The 22,168-nt window shown below is 35.4% G+C and overlaps 1 protein-coding gene across 2 annotated transcripts; it reads left to right on the forward strand.

Moving 5' to 3' along the window:
* Positions 1-10,426: 10,426 nt before the first annotated feature.
* LOC149794965 (uncharacterized) lies at positions 10,427-20,355 on the forward strand. 2 transcript variants are annotated; one of them, XM_089964624.1, is made up of 7 exons: positions 10,427-10,491; positions 12,387-13,671; positions 16,428-16,698; positions 17,185-17,380; positions 18,048-18,488; positions 19,777-19,833; positions 20,282-20,355. In XM_089964624.1, exons 2-5 carry the CDS (start codon positions 13,664-13,666, stop codon positions 18,218-18,220), a joined length of 648 nt encoding a protein of 215 aa, XP_089820750.1. In that variant the 5' UTR covers positions 10,427-10,491; positions 12,387-13,663; the 3' UTR covers positions 18,221-18,488; positions 19,777-19,833; positions 20,282-20,355. The 2 variants fall into 2 exon arrangements, with proteins under 2 accessions (XP_089820750.1, XP_089820751.1); XM_089964625.1 differs by lacking the exon at positions 12,387-13,671 and having other exon boundaries at positions 10,428-10,491.
* The last annotated feature ends 1,813 nt before the right edge of the window (positions 20,356-22,168 follow it).

Consider the following 22,168-nt stretch of genomic DNA (forward strand, 5'->3'; position numbering starts at 1 on the left):
TCCCTTGACCACGATACAGATTTACGAGTGGGAAATCTCGTAATATATATTTCTCCATAGAACAGACATAGAGAGGATTGAAAATCTTGTATAGTCATAGGAAGGATGAAAACATCTAACAGTTATATTATAGGAAGGATGAAAACATCTAACAGTTAGATTGCGTGGTATAGTAAATAATCCAGCTTTTATAAATCTAACTTGTTTGGTGAAAACGTATTTCTTGAATTCAGAATTGTATTGGTTTCTTGGCTATATATTAACTTCCGAAACATGTGTTCGTAACAAGATTCGATAGCTCAATCAGTATGGTATTGGACTGTGATGCTCGCGGTCCAGGATCGAATCACCATGGCTGACAATTTGTCGGTGGTGCGCATAATTGCGATTTTTATAATAATGGGGGAACCGCAAAACCCCCGCTCAGCAAAATTCAACCACAATATTGACTGGTGGTTGATACATATTTTCGTATCACCCACTGGATTAATTATTGTGGGTGGAATTTTGCTGAGCGTATATGTTTGTACTGTCCTTAGTTAAGTTATATGTTTGTGCCGTCCAATGCATAATCTGAGCTCGCTAATACACTCGATAGGGGCTCTTTTCATAATCTGAGCTCGCTAATACACTCGATAGGGGCTCTTCATTCATTGTTGTCCTTGAAACATCCCGACGAACTCACTAAAGACTCGATAGGGGTTCTATAGGGACAATTTTTTTTATTTTAAAGATTTATATATTACATAATGAACCATGAAAATATCAATGACATTATTTCTGGTATTAAAAAATTGAAAAAAGATGGAATTAATATATCCGATGAACTAAATCCTGAAAAAATAGTTTCTGATTTTGAGATTTTACAAGAACGTAAAAACCAGGGAACACACACACTATCATCTGAATACAAGCTCATGAAACGGATTCAGGCGGCAATGTTTCAGTCGCTAGCTACCGTAGAAGATAATCAGGTGAAGGAATTCGTTCCTCTCTCTGCCGCCGTAGAAAGAATTAAATTGCTGTTATCCCACGAGTACGAGGCAAAGAAAACGATTAGTACTCGTATAAGACAATTAAGAAAAATTATGTCAGATCGTGAAACGATCCAAAGTAATAATGAAAATAAAAGTTTTGGTAACTGGGGTCCCTGTCAACGTGTAGTGTAAAATGATCAAATTTTCAGAAAAAAAAAATAAAAACATATTTTTTTTTGCAAGGTTGATTAATTTGTACCAGTAATAAAATATTTTTTTATTTGAAATTTTTTTTTTTTTAAGTTGATCGAATTTGAGTCTGATCTCTGTTAAGAAATCCTCGTGTCCGTGTTTAGTGTATAAAAACACTCCATCACATAATATTTAAGATTTCACATACAGATTTATCACAAGTTCTTCTCCACGTATGTCAATTAAGCGATTAAGGTGGTCTGTGAGTTTAAAATTTATTCGTGTTAACATATTATTGTGACACCGTAGATACACAGGATTAGTTGGTTCTTGCACGATTAAACTTCCAGGGGAAACTTGTGGTGTAAATGTGTATAAAATATATCCTTGTTGAGCCTGATTTGATTTTCTGAGGTCTATTTGATAGCTGCCATTGATTACATCACAAACTAGATTAACCGTGACCGTCGACGTTATATTAACGATTCCCGGAGATACGTGTCTTCCGCCACCATGTGGATCATTATCATATCTAAGAACAGTTGGAGGTGGTGCTATTTTTCTCCATGCATGATGTATTTTAGGAAAGTTCTCATCAATGACATCACTGACAGATTTTTTTAGTTTGTCTACGTTATATCCTGGAAATTTAAAATTCACCAGGTCAGCTTGTTTTATATTGTATGCGGTTAAAAATCTTTCTTTATCTTTATTGTCGCCGTCGGTATAATTTATTGTTGCATCAGTTACTCGCTGGTGAAAATATTCCATGTCGGATACAAGCTGATTTAATATTTCTTGTTGTTTGATAATTTCATCCAGGAAAACTTTGCCTGATGACAAATTAAGTTGATACTCTTGAAGAGCTAGTTGTAGTTTTTCTAGCTGTATCTTATGTTCTCGATTAATGATCTCAAAATATGTTTTTAGTTCAATCAGGTGAATAACATAAGATTCGGTTCTTACTCCAGGTTTTTGTTCATAAATAAAACTCCACCGTATGCGGTCCTTATCAACAAATAAAGAACTATAACCCAACAACGTTGCTTTTTTTATATTAAGTAGATGTTGTTTGTATGATGGATTAATTTCATGATATGATTGTATATCTGTGACATAATCAGATTTTTTCGGTTCTAGTGGTCCATGATACACCGGGGGGACATCCGGCCAACCTAGTACGGATCTTATCGTGGATTGATAAATATCAACAGCATAATCGGGAGAATGTATTTCAACCGTCGAGGACAGCATCGGCTCATGAACGTTAATTGATATTTTTGATTCTTTTCCTGTTATTGATTTTATTCTACATTGAAATTCCTCATTGATTTGTTCGATCTCGTAACTGCCAGTTGGTATTCCAACAACAACCCAGTCAGGTGTTCCATCGGGTTTGTTCTTGTTAGCAAATACAAGCGAATTATTTGCTGGTGTACCATGAAATGATTTTGATCTGATATTTGGCCAGCTGTAATATACCCGTAATTGCGCTAGTGCTATTTCTTTTACTGGAATTGCAGTGGGAAAATTAACACTAAATTCAGGATTAGACGAACTTACCGAGATCATCGTTATCTTTGGCGGAGTTGTGTTGGTCACGATCTGCTGGAGTAATTCTTATTCATTATTAATACTTGTATCTTTAATACCGATACCTTCGTCATATATTTTAGTCATCATTGAAAACTCGAAATCAGATATAATTCCATCACTGAGACTCTCTGATAACAACGAGGATACCTTCGAGTATGCTACCGTCGCTGTGTGTAATTTTATTTTGTAATCGGATAATTTTTCGTTCGTGCAAGTACATATTTTTTTTTGCGATGATATTAAGCACACCTGCAATAGTTGTTGCTGCTGAAATACAAATAGTTACAGCTGCTGGTGCCATCATTGTCAACGCTGATAATATGACACCGGTTCCAGCAACAACAGCGGACACTGAATAAACAATCACATCAGCGATAACTAATCGTCGTCGATATTTTTTTATTTTTACTGTATATTGATCGACTCGATCTTTGAGCGCCGCCTGCCATTCACGCGCTTGATTGTACCTGTATTGTGCACCGTCCATATATATTTTTATGCAGTAACCAATTGAGGTGTTTCAGCTACAAATTCCAAACACCACCAGTAAGATGTTGCAGTTAATTTCTCATCAGCTGCTTCCAGGATAAATATTTCCTCGTTTCCGCTATTTAATATAGATACAACCCCGGAAAACCTGTCAGTGGAATGACGCCATGGAAACGTAAATATTTCAAATTTTGCAGCACTGAACACAGACAGCCTGTACACGCCAGTGGTTGTTGCTGTATATTTGATATTATTATTTTGTTTGGACCATGTTGCAAATCCCGATGATACCGTGTATACGATGTTTGTGATATGCCCGGGAGTTATTCCAGCTGGAATTTTAATCAAATTGGTTTTGTTGACGATCTCAGGAATTCCCGCTACGATGTTTTGCTGTGTTTGTTTGATCGTGTCTAGGTTACTTTTGATATCAGCGAGTTTTATACCAATGGTGTGCGGAGTGCCAAAGAATTTATTTATGGATTCGTCGGTTTTTTGAAAATTTCTGCGAAATCTTGCAAAAGCGCCCACGTGAACATCATACTCGGCCCGCAGCGTGGATAGTTTTCCATCCACGTTGTCAACGTATTTTTTTGTTGCTGCGTCTTCGTCAGATGTTGGATCTCTTAAAACTACTATTTTATTTCCGTTCATGCTGAGTTCACCCGTCATTGTGTCGCCGGTGCTTTTCATACAATTAGCAACGCTTTTTGCAATTTCATTTCTAATTGTTGCAAACGATATACTTGAATCTCTGATTCTACCACCGTCAGTAAACACGGGAATATTATCCGTAACTGCACCAAGTACTCGTCGAACTATATCATTCCATTTGATATTGCTGGTTTTTAGTTTACCATATCGATCTTGAAAAAAAACAACCTCATCTGGGTCAACTCCAGTCAGATTCATGATATCAGCGAGGTCATCTTTAGTCACATACTTCGACAGATCAACGTCAGATTTTATTTTCTTACTGGTAGAAGATCTTCCGTAAATATCAACCATTATAATAAGACCTGTTGTTTAAAACGCTTTACGCGCAACGAATCGGTTACTTGTATAATCATGCACAACTTTATGGGGTGGTTTTGATGATTTTGATATAGCATCGAGTACATTGATTACTTCACGGCCGCATATTGGCGGATCTGTCATTTTTTGTGTGGGTAACGTTGAATACCAAACTTTTTTATGAAGTGGTGCCATGTAAACTGACCGTTAACGTTAGTATGCATGCTATCCGTGCTTGTTGTTAACCATGACAACAAGGATTTACCACCTGCATCCATGAAAGAAATCAATTTTTGTTCTTCTGCGATCGTTGGAGTCATTACCGGCATCCACAGTGAAAGTTTCGATAATATTACTTTACCAGCATCACCAACGGGTCTCCACAGAGCATCGTTATCATCATTTTTTCTTACAAGAACCGTGTGACTAGCTCCAAAAATAACCTTTTTAACATTCCTGCAAAATCCAAAAATATGCGATAGTGGAATTGTACATGAAAAACCTCTATTGCCTCCTAGCAGCAACATATTTCTACGTACTGCAAATCCCAAGTTGAAATTTTCGTTAGAACCATGAACCACCGGCCACACAGCAGCATCAGCGGTATCGGTATCGTTTCTTGGTCGTCTTATATTATACGGATCGCTTTCAGAGTGATTGGAGTTATCTTTCACAAACATTATTGTGGGACCTGCTGATCTTGTATAATCATCAGAATATCTTGCTAATCCTATTATTGTTGTAGCAACGTCGACATCATTCTGAATTGATTCAATATTTTTTCCATCAATCATATGTGGCACTACTAAATATTGCCATGATCCCGTTATTGACAAAACCAATTTTTACTGGTTCTAAGTAATTAGTGTCATCCATTTTTACAATTGTACCTTCTACCTCAAGAAAAGCATCAGCGGGTAAAAAGTATCTACTTGTGTCATGAACTTGTAGTTCAATTCTTCCACGTCGATCTGGTTCTCGTGCGTCATAAGAATAAACTGATAATCACGTACCGATTCATCCTTAAGGACGGGTGCTTCCATGTCAAATGCTGTGTCGGATACGCGCTTGAACATTTTATTATAATTATTTTCGTCTAACACGTTGATTACCACTTTCGGGAAATTCCACTTCCGGATATCAAACTTGAGATATTATTTCCAGATTCACCGAGTCCTTGATCTGCTAACGCTGCTAGTTTTTGATTTGTAGCTTGATTTATTATTTTACTGACATCTGCAGGCATCACCTCAGTACTTGGTAATTTTACTGGTGGTTGTCGTTTTCGTCGCAATAATCGTGCTCGTCTTTCTTTGATCGCCGAGAACGCCTTACCAGCAACATTGACAATTGCACCAGGAGCTTTATCACGAACAATATCAATGGCCTTCATCGATAATTGTTTTGCAACAGGTGCTACTTTTGGAGCTATCCTTGTAAATAATCCCTGAATAACATCACCAAGTCCATCTCCGTAAGTAGATTGGTAATCGCGAGTTTACCGCTCTGACCTGACTTATTGTTCTGAAAGATTGTGATATTTTTGGTTCTTTTTGTGCAAGATACATGTTTATTTTTCTGTGATAATCATTATATGCCTCATCATTGGGGTAAACTCTATCTTTATCGTAATATATACGTAATATATACGTAATATATACGATATATCCATTTATACCAGATTTCAGGATTACTAATACGAGCGGGACTATATTCAGGTCTTAAAAATTTTTCTTTTTTATCAAAACTTTCTACTGCAAGTTTTGATAACGTATCAATATTCCCAATTTCTTTTATGAATTTGATACCCGCACTAGTAAATTTATTATTCAGCGTAATTATTTTCCTTTCATCATCTTTCTCCTCTTCTGATTTTATTAATTCACAATCTTTCATATCACCTATCTCAGCACGAAGTTTTCCAATTTCTTCAAGTATTTCCTCACCAACAGGTGGAGGCTGAGCCACAGCTATTTCCCTAGCTATGCCAGGTGGAAGATTTTGTAAAATCTCCCCTGTCTGTCTAGTTGTTCTTGCTATCTCCTCAGTCTGCGCTGCAGTTTGTCTTGATACCGGAAGAAGATCCTCTTTGATGACAGTTGTAACTTTCTTAGTAGCTGCAGTGACGGGCTTAAACAGTTTTTTAGTGTCCTCTTCATACTCAACTTGTGCTTCTTGCTGCGCTTGCAGATTTTTTCTGAATGAGTCTCTGACAGGAAGAAATTTTTTAATTGCTTCTAATCGTTCTCGAGCTATTCTTGCAGTATGAGATTCCGAATGTACCATTATTTTTTAATATAACAATCTTTTAATTAATATCAGCAGAAGAGGTGTAAATTTAATTAAGAAGATATCATTCATATAATGAACAACTGTGCGTGGCTGCGTCAAGGAACCACTAACAAATGTGATAAAAAATGCCGTGGAGAATATTGCAAGAAACATAATTATCTTATAAAGAAAAATCCTCATGCTGGTCCACGAAGTTGTGTTGGATGTAACAACGGCGTTAGAGGATTATATCAGATTTGCAAAAATTGCGGTGGAGATCGATACAGAAGTTTGATGATATATTACAGAAAAAGAAAGAACATAAATCCAAAAATAGAAAAACCACCATCAGAACTTGAATATTAATGAAACATAGAACAAATAAAGATGAAACAAATAAAGATGAAACAGATGAGGAGAAACGACAGCAAGAACGCGTTGAGAAATATTCATCAAACTTGGTATGGTGGTAAATTTACATAAATGAATAGCAGCAGAGAGGGTACCTACCAACGTTGGTCATCAAAAAAATAAACAAAAAAAATAAATAAACACGTAGTACTTTATTTTTTCAGCTACTATTTCGAATTAAGGTTTTATTAGTGTAATCGGCCATTACAGAAATAAAACATCTCAAGGAAAGGTTCATTTGTAAAAATCTGGACCTTTCTACGAGATGATTTTATTTTGTTTGTTTTATTTGTTTTGTCGGAATTCTATGGTCTGTTTACCCCCTCTGCTGCTGTTGTCCTAAATGAAAATGGTGCCAAAATGAAAACTCGTATCAGCATTTGGTTTCCACCAAAATAATTTTTATGTTGTCTTTTTGGTCCTACATGACAATCTGACATTCAACATATCTACCATGGCACTTGATTTGAAAATCAGATTATTACCTAAAAATATCAGAGTTGGTTCCAACACTTGGCAGTTCCAAAGATATGGTCTATTCCTGGAAATTCGTTTTGGCTAGTAGAGCATAATTCTCTTTGAAGGGATCTTTTATGTTCTGCTGCTGTTAAATTATTACAGAGCCATCATGGCCTCCTAATCACTAGGTTGTTGCAGGTTCAAATCCTACCCAGATCAGCCTGGGCTGGCTGCTGTGGTGTGTATACAGGCAAAGCATTTCTCTTGCATTTGGATGTTCTGGTTATTCATTTGCTGATGTGCCAGTAAACTTCAGTTAATCAGTCAATATGTTTGTTAAATTGTCATTGTAATCTGTGTTTTTCTACTTAAGCTGCACCATCTCCACCCATTGGCCCACTGAAAGTCATAGATATACAACATGATAGTTTCACATTGACCTGGGAACCCAGTATAAAGGATGTCAATTCTCCAGTCACAGCATATGTTGTCGAACAAAGAGAGAGCTACAGACAAACTTGGACCATCATCAGACATACTGGGCCAAATGAACATAAGCTAGTCCTGGATGGCCTTCAAGAGGGTCAGGAATACTACTTCCGTGTTAGTGCTGAAAATGCCATTGGAAGCCCCTTGAAATGGACAAGGGATTGAAACCACAAACACCATTCAGTGAGCATCCCATGTGTGTATGAGAGTTGCATTGCACAATTGTACAAGCAGAAAGATTAAATATCTGAACTAGGCTTATACTTAATTATTGATACCAATGTTACATTGAGAAAGTTTTACTACATATTACTTGTTTTACTTTCAATGTGTTTGATAAATTTAGTATCACTTCTTGCATTTGCACCCACTTATAAATCTCAAATTTAATCTGTTCATTTATGAATATTAATATATCATCAGGCTTTACAAAGCTTACAGAATTAACATTGCAATATAACTGCTTTTAATGTATTATTGGTATAATATTGGTCATTTTAAATGCTGTTTGTGTACATTCTATTTTAACAAAATGGACTTTTAGTGTATTTCTGAGTTTCAAAAGGTATGTAGCTTACAATTTCAGACAAACATTCCATATCTTATGGTTTGATGTAATCATAAATACCAAGTTACACATTTTGGTCTCGTACATTTTTTGAGGACTAATATAGCAAACCTTCTAACCCTTATGAATTGAATGTAAATAAGACCTATTAAAATGAATTTAAATTACAGACATAATCAATAATAGCAAAAAATACAAAAATTGTTGCCGTGAAAACGGCCATTAGCATCTCAGGGTTTGGTTGAGATCCAGGTGTTCATAAAAGATCCAGTGAGTTGGTCAGGGAACTAGACTAGCTTGACACGTGCATCTCAGATGCCTTAATCTGTCCATGTTTTTCGGGTAAGATGCCTGTACGATGTCGTTTGCTTAAAGCATTATTTAGAAATTCTATCCATAAAGCAAAAACCTGTTGATGTTGGAAAGAATCATCAGCCTCTTAACAAATTTGAATTTATACCAAGTCCTTTGCTGGTATGCAAAACATTTAAAGTCTCATCTGATACAAAAAGTGTTTTGAAATGCAACATGACAGTCTATTCCTTTCTAAAGCTAAAAAGGGGCCCGTAGTGGCCGAGTGGTCTAAAGCGTTCACCGTTCCGGATCACTGCCATCTCACCTCTGTCTGCGTGTGTTCGAGTCCAAGGCTCGGCTAGCATGGGTACGTGGGAAAGCCTGCCAGTAGCTTCTCGTGGGTTAGTGGTTCTTCCCTGGGTTTTCCAGGAATCTTACTCCACCAGTTATACTGGCCGCCATGTATAAGTTTATATTATTATCATACATGGGTTCTATAATTAGTGAGATCAGTGTATAGTATCGATGTACCTAGCTCAGACTGGCTGAGCTCATCATATAGAAAAATAGTTAAAATCAACGTGATATAAAGTTTGAGAGATAGCATTAGCTGGGTTATGTTTTTGCAACACTACATAAGCCTGCTCAGTGAAATGGTTAACTGATGAGAAGTTGTGCCAGATGAGATATATCAGGACTGTAATGGCCTCTGTTTTTATGTTGTTGCTGATATATATATAAAAATAATGATAGAAATGGTTTCTAGCATTAGAAAATCATTTTCTGAGATTAAAAAGTACTTTTTAGATGTAAAAGCTACTAAAGTGGTTTGTGAATGGGTAGTTCTGAAAGATTTGTGTTGTTACACCTGAATTCCGAGTTAACTTTGTAAATAAGAAAAGACATTAGCTTCAATAAGTACAGAAGACCAACTTTGGAATATAAGTGAAAGATATAGAAATAGGATATTTTCGAGTGGTCGAGTTCTTCGCTAGCACAGCCAATGATAGAGGTAGTGAACATTTCTGAACTCTGCATCTTCTGCTTAAAATTTCATAATTGTATGCAAATTTCATTGATAAGAGTCATATGATGGGAATAGGTATGATGGTAATCATTACTGTGTTAACTATTTAACAGTGAGTAAGGACAACCTATTCTACAACATTTCTCCAGTTGATACATTCCCCAATTATACATAGAAACAAAAGAAATATTTTTAATGACCAAATACAAAAAAAAGCATGAATTTTGACAAAAATCTATGATCTGTGTTCAAAATTTTCATTAAGACTGCAGTGCACACAGTACTGTATATAATCTTTTAATGTGAAATCCAACAGTCAAATATATAAATTGGGATCGGCATACATTACTATTGGGAGTGAACATATATTTAGTTGCTCCATTTACTTATGCAGATCAAAATAGTATAATTAGGCCGATATTACTGATGGCTACATGTATGACCCTAACAAATGTAATGAAAATTTCATCTCCATGATGCACAGTGATATCCATTTAAGTGGTGCAAAATGCAAGTCTTCAGATGGTTTGATTCATTTTCATTTTGCCTCATAATTTCTTTGAGTATACTGAAGATAATTTAATGTTTGCATTGAAAAATTTTCTAAGTAAATTTACTGTTTTCATTCTCTCTTTAATAGCAACTTCAGATCATAACCTTTGCAGAAGCTGACTCGACAGGATCCTCAGAACTAGGTCACTTAGGTGAGATATATTTGAAGGACTTGTGGGAACCATATTTTGGTCTTGATTAGGGCTGTGCGCAGAACTATTTTTTTTTTTTTGTTTTTTTTTTATCGGTCTGGATCTGGAAGGTAACAGAGTTTAATTTTTAACATTAATCAGGTAAGTGTTCTCAAAGAAACAAAATTCGCTAACAAATTTGCTTTCCTCATGATACCTTTTCTCTTAATGTTAATATGATCAGGTAATATGTTATTTGTGGAATAGAAATTGCTTAGTAAATTATGTTTCAGTGCCAGCATTTTCCCAATCACATCACTATCAAGCACAACCATCCTTCTTAAGCAATGCAAGCATCCTGTTGTTGGGTTTTACTTAAGTTTAAACTAATATCCTTCCATGGTACATTTTGCCACCGGGGGAGGGGGGGTAGATTATATGCAAGAGTTCAGCTATATGATATGTAAATGGAAGGACAATTGGTCTGGTTTGGGAAGTAGTAGAGCTTATTTTCCTGATGTTATTTAATTGGGTAAATATTTTTGAGAAACCTAAGTTACTGAAATAAGTTCTTTCCCAAAAGTTCCTAACCTTCACAGAGTTCATTCCTGAGTGATTTTGTGCAAGTGGTGCAGTAAAAGAGTCACTAGCCTTGTATTTTAACAAAATACTGCAAATGACGCACACCTTGCACATGAAGGTGAACCACTTTTTGTCACCAATAGTTACTGATTGTTTAAGCATCAACATCAGAGAGCTTATCAAACAACAAATTTAATTAAATTGTGTCAGTAAGAACAAGTTTCTTAGCTACAATAATCTGGTTCCAAGATGATGTATCACGTTCACTCACATCATTCATATATATGCAAGATCAGTAATCCAAAATGAAGAGAAGACAAAGTTGCATAGCTGATTTTTTGGGCATGAAGACTGCAAGATTCTATTTCAGTTTGCAGAAAATGAAAATAATAGTAATATGTCAGAGATCCAGGACATTGATAACAAACCAATCATTGTTGAATCTGCTGAACATTACGGTCAGTTAGAATCTTGTGCAATAAAACATAACTGGTTAAGAAAGCCTGCTTGGCACTGGCTGGCTTAGGATCAATTATGAAATGTAATGACATGTACAGTGTGTATTAAGCAAAACAAAGGCAGTTCATTGAATATTGACAATAGACTCCATACCATTACAAAAGAAAAACAAGCAGCACATGCTAATCATATAGCACTGCAATTATGGAGGTTGCCGTGTAAAATGGGTTTAATTCTCTCCAGTAAAGACCTATCTCTCCATAGTGATTTGACTGCAACCTAATGGTTGGCGAAAGAGTCTTCCTAAATAAATGAGTTAGATTAGATGTGACATTGTTTCCAAGTTTTATGTATTTTAACCATTATTACTCACAAGCAATGAGAAGTTTTACTAATGTACCAACATTTCATTGTCTGAAGCCTGTCAATAATATATTTTTAACCTTTAACTTGGAACATAAATTGTTTTTAATTGGCCTGCCCACAAATAAGATTTTCTGTTTGGATTATGAAGATGATTTCCAGTCATTCTACTTATTCTGTATACAGAATAATACAGTATTTTACTATTAGAGAAACCAATAATATTTTATACTAAACTTTTGGGGCATATTTATAACATAATCTTGATGTTGTGAAGAAAAAGTATTGGTATTTGTCAAATTCTTGGTGGCCCCTTGTTAACATCTTAAATTAGAATGCATCTAAATTGATTTTATAATACAGGCTGTTTTACAGATTGCACCTTGCCTTAATATCAAAGTAAAAAATATATATATTTTCTTAGCCTTAAATTGTCAAATATGCATTTGTTAAACATCTTTTTAATATTGATATCATATTCTTTTCATTTGATGGAACAAATAAAAATACAGCTGGACATGTTGATAGAGCAAAGAAAAATACAGCTGGACATGTCATTCTGGACAAACATCAGTACTGCTATATCTGCCAACAACCTATTCTGAAGCTTGCAAGACATCTTCTTACAGTTCATAAGGAAGAGCCCAAGATCATCAAACTAACCGTCATGAAGAGAACAACAGGATTGGAGACTATTTAAAGAGTCTGAAGGACCTGATAGCTCTTGGCAACTTTGTACACAATGTAAAAGAACTTCAGAAAGGAGGCAGCAATATTGTAGTAGTGAAGAGGCCTAATAAACAACGTACAGGCTTCTGACTTTTTGCCATGCCCACACTGTTATGGTTTTTATGTCATAGACGAATTATGGAGACATTCCCCTGTCTGTGAATTCAACTCAGATTCTGGGAAGATTGAAGAGGCTAAAGAAGAACACAAGTATGTTATTGTTTCAGCTTGTATCTTGCTTGAGAGTGCAAGTTTTGAAAAAACTGAAGTGAGAAGCATCCCAGATGATTTAAAAGTACATGTGCTGATGTATGCAAAACATGATGACATTTACAATACTGTCATATCCGACAGTCTCATTCTTACCTTTGGGGCCATTCTGTTAAAAAAGCTTGGCCCAAGAAAAGCCAACGATATATCCCAGAGGATGAGGCAACTTGATCGATTATCCATGACATTAAAATCTCAATTGTCAGAAAACCTTCCTCTTGGGAGGTATATAAGTGGTGGTCATTTTGACAAAGTAGTTAAAGCTACAGAGGAGTTGTGTGGCTTACATATAACATCAGATGGCCGATGTGGTTTCAGTACACCCTCACTTGCAATAAGACTGGGACATTTATTGATGAAATTTGCTAATGTGAAAAGATGCATTTGTCTTCGTAGTCAAGACACAAAGGGGACAGAAGAAGCAGAAGCATTCATTTCACTTGACAAGAGTGAATGGACTGACACGATATCTTCAGATGCCTTGAATAGTCTCAAGAGGATGAAGGACCACCAGATCAATCTGTTACCATTAAGTCAAGATCTAACCAAGATTCGTGAACATCATAAGAGGGTAATAAAAATGTATCTTGACAGTTTGAGCTCAGACCAGGACTACTCAACATGGAGAAAATTATCCCAGGTTGTAATGTCAAGGCTGATACTCTTCAACAAAAGACGTGGTGGTGAAGTGTCACGACTGTTACTCCATATGTACACTCAGAGACCAGTGTGGAGTGAATCGGCAAACAAAGAAATTATGTCCAGTTTGCAGCCTCTAGAAAGATAGTTGATGAAGAGGTTTGTAACAAGTTAAAATAATTTGCTAATATTGATGCCGAGTTTGCCTCAAATTCTGCAATTCTGGTATCCATACATTCACCTAACACTGCTCTATATGTGAAATTTAAATTCAAGTTGTTTGCTTTAATTTTGCCAAGGTAGGCCTTGGTACATTATTTTGAAATAATGCATTTAAACGAGTTTGATCATTCTTTAGAGTAAACTTGGCTTGTCAAAATTATGTATGTGGGGACATTGTTAGAGGATACAATACCCTTTTCATACTGAATAAGCAGTTGTCTAGAACAGGAAATTTTTTCAGTCATTGGCAAAGCAGCATGAGAGAATGCAGTGATGTTGGTCAGTTCAGCTTTACAGCACAAATTTTTTTCAAATAATTTTTCAATGTTTTATAACATTTTAAACTATAAAAGTGTCTTCAGGGTTATACATTTTTTCACTGCAAATTTTCAGGTGTAAAATCTTAAGTTGAAAGTAATGTTATGTCAATATTAAAAAAATCAACTTGTTTTACCTCTTTTTGTAAAACTTTACATGGAATTTTACAATCTGCAATATTTATTTTACCTCCTTTATGTAAGTGTTTGAAGTTTGGAGAATTTTACACCATTTAAAAGGGTGACAAAATAATAAAAATTCTATAAGAATGTCATAAGCACTAACAATTTTTTTCAAAATTCACTTGCATGAGAATTGGAGAGCAGACACAATAAACCTTAATGTTAAGTAGACAAAGATTTTCAGTTTGGTTCAGTGTTTTTATTCCACAATAAATTCTAATGTAGTAATGTCACAGTTCTGTTGGGTTTATTTTGGTCCATTTCCAGGAATGCAGTAAAGTTTCATATTATTATGCACTCACCCAACATCGGTAAATATGCAAATTTTGAGAATTTAAGTTATCGAAATGTCCAATTAGCTTGAAAAGCATCCACGTCTTTATTATTGTCAATATCCAGATAGAAAATACCAAACAACTAATTATCTGCCCAGTTCATTTGATCACGACCCACACTGCCTAAAATAGCAATTAGTCACACAAAATTGTCTATATTTTCATCAAAATTGACATCCACATCACTGCCACTTAAGTACTGTCCACCATTTTGAATCACATGTTAAAATTCTCTTCTGAAACCAAAATTCCCACTAACCAGTTATCACCTCTGTTCGTTTCATCAAAGGCGAGCTCATGATCTGCAATGCTCAAAACATAAATTTTTCCCACAATATTGTCTATTGTTTTATTAACTTCACTGCTGTTACTTGTTGGTTGTGCTGTCTGCCATGTTGATCTCCACACGTTCAAACTTGTTTGAAATCAAATTTTCAAATAGCCAGTTATCATCAGCTCATTCATTTTGAAGAAGTTATGACAACGATCGCCAATGTCTAAATAAAAAAAATTCCATATAAAATGGTCTTTATTTTCAGATCTTTCAGCAGACTTCCCTCTTAAGTATTTGACTGCCATTTTCTATCTATGCATGTTAAAACTATTTTGAAATCAAATTTTACCAGTTTTAGGGGTATTTTAAACTCTTCTGTTAATGCTTTTATGTACCTTCTTCATTTATTTTCTTCGTTTTAAAAGAGTACACATAAAGTGAATGTAGTATGACATTAGAAACACATTTCTGCAAAGTGGTCAGTGGAATGTATTAAACATACAACCAGAATGGTATCCCACTTGTAATGGCAATGTACGACTGGAGACGTATCCCACTGGAAAAGGGTTAAATAGAATTCATCTTGCACATTTTGAATACATGGACTTGCATTTAATGAGTGATGTCTACTGAAAACGTTTGTGAAGAACATTAACATAAATAACACACCAGTCATGGTTGCATATAAATTTTATGTTAATGGAATATGATTATTTGTAAGTGAATTTTGCATGAGGTAAGTTTTTATGTACCAGGAGCTAGAAAGTCCTGTGAATAAGTTGCACCTAGATACATGTATTCACAATTAATGATGTAAGATATATTCAGTATATGTGCAAATAAGAAACAAATCTTATAATTTTACAAAATATCAATCTGTTTTAGAGAACATGAAACTTTTTTTCTTGGCCACATTTGCCCACATAAAAGTTTAACTTTGGATTTGTGATTGTGCACTTTCTTTTTCTCCTTCACAAGCAAGGTAAGTTGAAAAAATGTTTTCACTTGGCATTTGTACCATAGGTGTAATCCTTCAAACAACCATTGTGAAGTGGTATAGTTATTGTTGTATTTTTATGTCTTTTTTCTTGGTTTTTTTAAAAAGAATTATTGGCTTTTTTGGGTTTGACACATTTTTTAATGCTGTAGGATTAGTGAACTTTAATGATATAGCCACTTTCAAGCCAGGCCACTTAATTAAATGCCATGTGGACTTAAAGTTGAGCTCAGGTGAGGACATAAAAGTAGAACTCGATTTGCAGTAAAGTAAGCAAAATGATTAATGTTTGAAAAACAAACAGTTAACTAATGGAGCATATGCAGAGTGATGTCATTTTTATAAAGATGCAGATTTTGCAGTTAAAGAAGGCAGAGGGGTGCACAATGGGGGTAGAGCTCCAGACCTTCAGAGGTCTGGGTGGGGCACCCTTTCATTTTAGATGGAACTGTGTGGTCTGGAGTCAAAATATTACATACAGACAATAAGAAATAAAGTTTGCAAACATATTGTTTTAATAATTTTACAAGAAACCAGTGCTGACAATCTAGATTCTAGCAAGGTGTTTTTGTTTTTTACTTTGACAGGGTCGACCTGGTGCAAATACCAGGCAAGAAAAATAGGAAAGTCCCATTGCTTATCACCAGTGATATGAAGCAAGCCATGGATGTTTTGGTTGCAAACAGAAAGACAGTCGGCATTCCAGAAGACAATCCATACTTCTTTGCAAGCAAATCAAGTTCAGGTTACTTAGACAGCTGGCAGGCTATGAATACCATTGTCCAAGAGGCAGGTGTCCAGCATCCAGAACTAGTTACATCAATTAGAATTCGAAAATACAATGCTACAGTATGTCAGGTATTAAGATGCAATAAATAGCTAATTATTGATCCATCAATTTTGCCTCCAGTTCAATGTAGAAGTGCTGAGATACTCGGTCTGGCAGCATTCATTTTGCATAGTGTTTGATTGGACACGCAGTTCTTTTGATGATGTGATAATAGTGTTGTCCCAGTCACATACAGTACGTGTTCTTCAGAGCTACAAATTACCAGCTGTTATATTATAGGATTAAGTGTGTGAAAAATATGAAAACTAAAGAGTTTAGATAAATTTAAAAATACTGTAATTAAAGGATATTAAAAAACGATCAATTGCTGTTTAAGAAATGTCATGAAGCCACTATATTTTGCTTTTTCTGTTGGTAATATTGGGATAAAATAATGGGGGCTTCAGGTGAAAATTAAGGGATTTTTAGTCTGGTCTGTGGGGGATGTGTGCAGTTGTGGTCATATATGGTGCTGCCACTATTGCAGTCTTTCTACGTTTTTTTTTTTTCTTCAGCTTTTTGACCTAACTCCCGGTGAACTAGAGTGGCTAGCAAACCACATGGGCCATGACATAAACATCCACAAGGATTTCTACCGCCTTCATGATTCCACAGTAGAAATTGCAAAAGTGAGTCGTCTGTTGCTCGCTATCGACTCAGGCAATGCAGCAAAATTTCAAGGCAAAAGATTGCAAGATATTGGAATAGATGGTATGATACATGACTGTCGTATTAGCCTGTATATATAGAGTTGGGCTTTGATTCCTGTAAAGTGTTTAATTAGTGAAGTTTTGGTCACTATAGAGACTTGTTCTGCAGAGGGCTGTTCAAAGAAACGGTAGGGGTGCAGGTGGTAAACACTGATCACTTAAATTTCTATGGTTGATGGACATTTTTTTCAAAGTTCATTCAACCTTGATAAATTAATGAATTTGAGGGGTTGCCTTAAACTCCTTGAGTTTCGAAAAGATGCAACATTGAATAGATTAGTAGCAGTGATTTAGTGAGATGGAGTAGTGCCGTTTGCTATAGTAGCTTACTGGGATACTGATTGTGTTTTTTCTTTGACTCTTGTGCCTGTTTATGCAATGACAAACAGAGTAAAATATGAATAAATTTACATTTCAATAAGGAAAATAATTCTTTGAAAACTTTCGGCAGTCTAGAAAATTCCTAGAACAAAAGTCCGCTAGGTCTGTATGGACCATGTTGTCTTTATTTTCTGTGGTAACTGTATAGGGGTTTCAATTGAAAGTTGATTAGTGGATGGTATAATAAAGAGGTGCAATCCAAACCTAACACACCACTGCTTTTCCTGAATGACCTAAACTTAAATATCATATACTGAACAAATGCTGTTATTGTTTTTCATGCTCAGATTTTGATGAGGAGGATATAGACGATGAAGATAATGAGGATGAAGAGATAGACGGTGATAGTGAGGACGATGTGAACAGAACATTGGCCAGTGGAGGGAATATGCAGGAGGATAAAGATACTAAGAGTGAGGAAGATGTCAACAGAACATTGGCCAGTGGAGGGAATATGTAGGAGGATAAAGATACTGAGAGTGAGGAAGATGTCAACAGAACATTGGCCAGTGGAGGGAATATGCAGGAGGATAAAGATACTGGGAGTGAGGAAGATGTCAACAGAACATTAGCCAGTGGAGGGAATATGCAGGATGATAAAGATACTGAGAGTGAGAAAGATGTCAGCAGAACATCGGCCAGTGGTAGGAATACTTGCATCAAATGTATTTGAAGTTATGACTAATAGTACTGTCTCCCACTCCGTTTGGAAAGGAGACATATAAATAGTAAGAACCATACGGTCTAAATTCATGAACACTTGAAGATGAATATTTGTTATAATCTTGACCCAATAACTAAGATTCCATTTGGAAAAGCTCAATTTCTGCCAGCAAGTTTTGTAGGAGAATATTCTAAATTATGTTCATTACTTCTGACCAGGGCTTATTAGTGGAAGTGTACATGTTGAGTAACACAATTGTGTGTCCACACTATAAATGAAAGCATCGTATGTTTTTTTATCATGGGCTACACTAACAAATATTCAAGTAAATTTCTTTGGCCAATATTTTTCCATGTAGGATCTTCATGTATTTAGATGTTGTACTTTTAAATGGATTGTAGCCAAAGTACAGAGATTGCAGTTCTGAAAATGCATATTTAGGCACGTTTTTTTTTTAACTTTTTTTTTCTAGCTCACCAGGTCATACAACTCATGGTATGGCCCTGCATCAAGAATACGTTGTCTGGCATGTGTTGTCCGTCACATTGCTATTTTCAACTGTTTTCTCAAAAATTGCTTGGCAGTTTTCAAACGGGTTAAATTGTTCCTCAGGACATGCTGTACAAAAATCGTCAGGATAGCTACTCGAGCAGTGATGTGGCTGCAGTAGTTGCCAAATGCCTATATGCCTTTTTTTCGACTTCTTTAGAACCACTTGGCCTGTTTTCATCAGATTTATTGGGAACGTTTCTTATGACATGATCTATCAATGTTTGATCTATGTGGCTCCCCATGCAGGGCAGACGCTTTATGTTTTGGACTGTCTTAATACTAGTCAAGTATTATTTTTAACAAATACAATTTCTAGTTTTTGGTTTGTAAGCTTTCTTTTCTTGTCTGAAGAGTATTATTTGCTTTGTTATGGTCTAATCTGTACAGGAATCCTAGTGTCTTTCTGTCTTTTCTTCTGGCACACAATCTCATTGGCACAACTATTTTTGCAGTTTTTGATGGATTACTATGAAAACCTGGTAACAAATTATGGTCATCACCAGAAGAGCAGATTGACAAATCACTTTCCTCCTGCAATTTTTACAAGTTATTGCCTTTTTCGGGCTTGCAGATGGATTAGCCTGGGTTGGCTTCTTAAATTACCTGGCACTAACAAACCTGATTATGTTGCTGTAAAGTAGATCAAAAGTCAAATTTTCCCCCATTTCACTAGTTACAACTTGTATTTAATGTTTTTAATGCCTGCAACTAACCAATACTTAAAATTTCTATTACCTGTATTGGTTATAACTTGTCACAAAGTGTTGTATAGAAGTAAATTTTGAACATGTACTTTTCAGATGAAAGAAGCACCTCAGCACACACAAAAAATAAAGCTAAAAGGAAACATCCGACAGGTAGAGTACTGAACATTATCATATATTTCATTTGATAAATCAGTAACAAAAGTCGGTCTTTATTATTTTTACTATCATTTACATGATGTTGATTAATTCATTCTATTTGTATGTGCCTCAAGAAATAAACCATCCTCAAGCTACTCCTATACTTACTACACATATACTTGTACACATGGCAACTAAATGTTGGCAATTTTTTCTCTCTATCTCTCTCTTTCTCTCTTCTTCCCTAAGAAAATGCAGTTCAGGTATATTTAATGGTGGATGGGGGGTATTGCCACTGGTAAACCAATGCTTTCAAAATCTATGAATGTGAACATGTTAATCTCGAAGGGAAATATTACGCACTCTAAAAAAATTTACTTTGTGATTTATCTTACCTGAAGCACTGTTACAATAGCTTTCTAAGGTACAATATGTAAAATGTATTGAATTTTGTTTGCAGTCATCAGAGACTCCAGTTCAGATGAAGAAAAGCCCCAAAGGAAACATACATCAGGTGTGGACAGAAATAACAGTATGTCAACGTTACGCTATTTCCCTGTGATTTTAATGTTGTTTTATATTTACCTATTTTTTAAAAAATCTGAGATTCAGACAATTTTTGTACTTTTAATGGAGTTGGATATTCATTTTGTAATTCCATTTCCTTCAGTTCATTTTCAGCAATATTTGGGATAGAATAATAGCCTTTGTGTAGTTGTACTAAATACTGTCGTTTGGCATGATGTGCTCTCAGTTTGACTTTGATTTACTTCATTACTCTTACCTTTTGAATTCATTTAGTAGCAATTTCTTGTATGACCTAAAGTGCACTGAACTATCAACTATGAAACAGATGCATGGAAAAGAGCCCTATTTTTGTTTCTTCATTAAATCCATCCTACATTAGCACACAAACACAAATTTTCAGTTCTAGTATAGACCCTTTTCTAGTTTTGTGTAGCCACTTGATAGGTCAAGGAAAATGAAAAGGCTTCACTTTAAAAGTACTTGTACTGTGAAGCAATATGTAGCTTTTATTTTTCATGTGTGCTACGAATATGGATAATGTGTGTATATTGATTTGGTGTCTCCATCATTTCTTTAGTCTTTCGGTGTTGCCTTCAGAGCATGGCATGCACATAGAAAATCACTTTGCCAGTGTCGGAAGTCACTCCTTTTATTTCCATTTGCTGACACAAGTTTCCATTGCCCAACCTTCATGGAATATCATGCATTACCAGACCTGCCAACCCTTGAGATTTTGCCGCAAGTCTTACGAAAATTACCCTTCACATACAGACTTAAGGCATAAAAGCAAAAACTACTGAAAAATGATCATTGCCAAAAATTCAGAAAATTTGTTCATCCATGTTTGATTTGGATCCTGGTTTCATATTAGAATTTGTGAAATTAGAGAACCAGATTAACTTTACAGCAGCACCTCAAAGGCTTTAAACTGCACCATGCGAAGCATCTACATTATCAAGCTGTTCATTTTAGAATTTTTTTATAAATGGTGTCCAGCAAAAGATGCATGTTTAAGGCAAAAGGGAAAATAAGCCTCTTGAAAATTGTTAATAATCAACACTGAAGAATGAAAAGGAATATTCATTATCTTATGAATAAAAGCAGGAAGGGACAAAATTACGTTTATTGGACATCACGTGACAATTTGAGTGTGACTCGTGGCAGGAGATATGATTGCCGTCATCACGTGAAATTGAAAAAGATAAGAATTACATCAAGTTGAGAGACAGCAACAAGCTGTTGAGCTGCATAGAGTTTGCAGCTTGAGTTTGTGCAACTGTACTGGTGGTAAATAAGTCTACTCATACTTTACAAACTTTTCAGTTGAACATAATGTTTATTTTCGCTGCATGTTTTGAATACCGAACTTTTAATTACATTTTCGAACTTTACAATAGCAGTGTATGATAATTTTTTTTACACCTTACTGAAAACTGGTCAAACTTATGGAAAAATCAACTGCCTTACGGAGACAGACCGTCAGGGTTGGCAGGTCTGCATTACTGTTGGGAAAGTTTTATAAGCATCCTGCTGATGTTGGCTTCATAAGGGTCAGTGTGGCTGTAAATAGAATTTGGATTTCTGCAAAGTTCTTGTGGGACAACAGAACTTAAGTTCTTTTGAGTGACTCCTGTATTTCTTCAGCTTACTCAAAAAAGAATACAATGAAAGTTTTTGACATTGATCAAATAAATGACCCTTGTATTGTTGGAGCCAAAAATGAAATTGCGTCTTCTGTATCATTAAGATTTTCGAATTCATTCAAGTTTATTATCTTGATACTTTATCAGGGTAGTGATTAAACATAGTTACGTGCTCA

This window comes from Sinohyriopsis cumingii, chromosome 7, assembly GCF_028554795.1.
Source record: "Sinohyriopsis cumingii isolate HCF-2022 chromosome 7, ASM2855479v2, whole genome shotgun sequence".
NCBI lineage: Eukaryota > Metazoa > Mollusca > Bivalvia > Unionida > Unionidae > Sinohyriopsis > Sinohyriopsis cumingii.

Coding starts and splice junctions, on each gene's coding strand:
- LOC149794965 (XM_089964624.1), top strand. Junction 16,699..17,184: donor ACAATGCTACAGTATGTCAG/GTATTAAGATGC, acceptor TTTTTTCTTCAG/CTTTTTGACCTAACTCCCGG. Junction 17,381..18,047: donor GCAAGATATTGGAATAGATG/GTATGATACATG, acceptor TTTCATGCTCAG/ATTTTGATGAGGAGGATATA.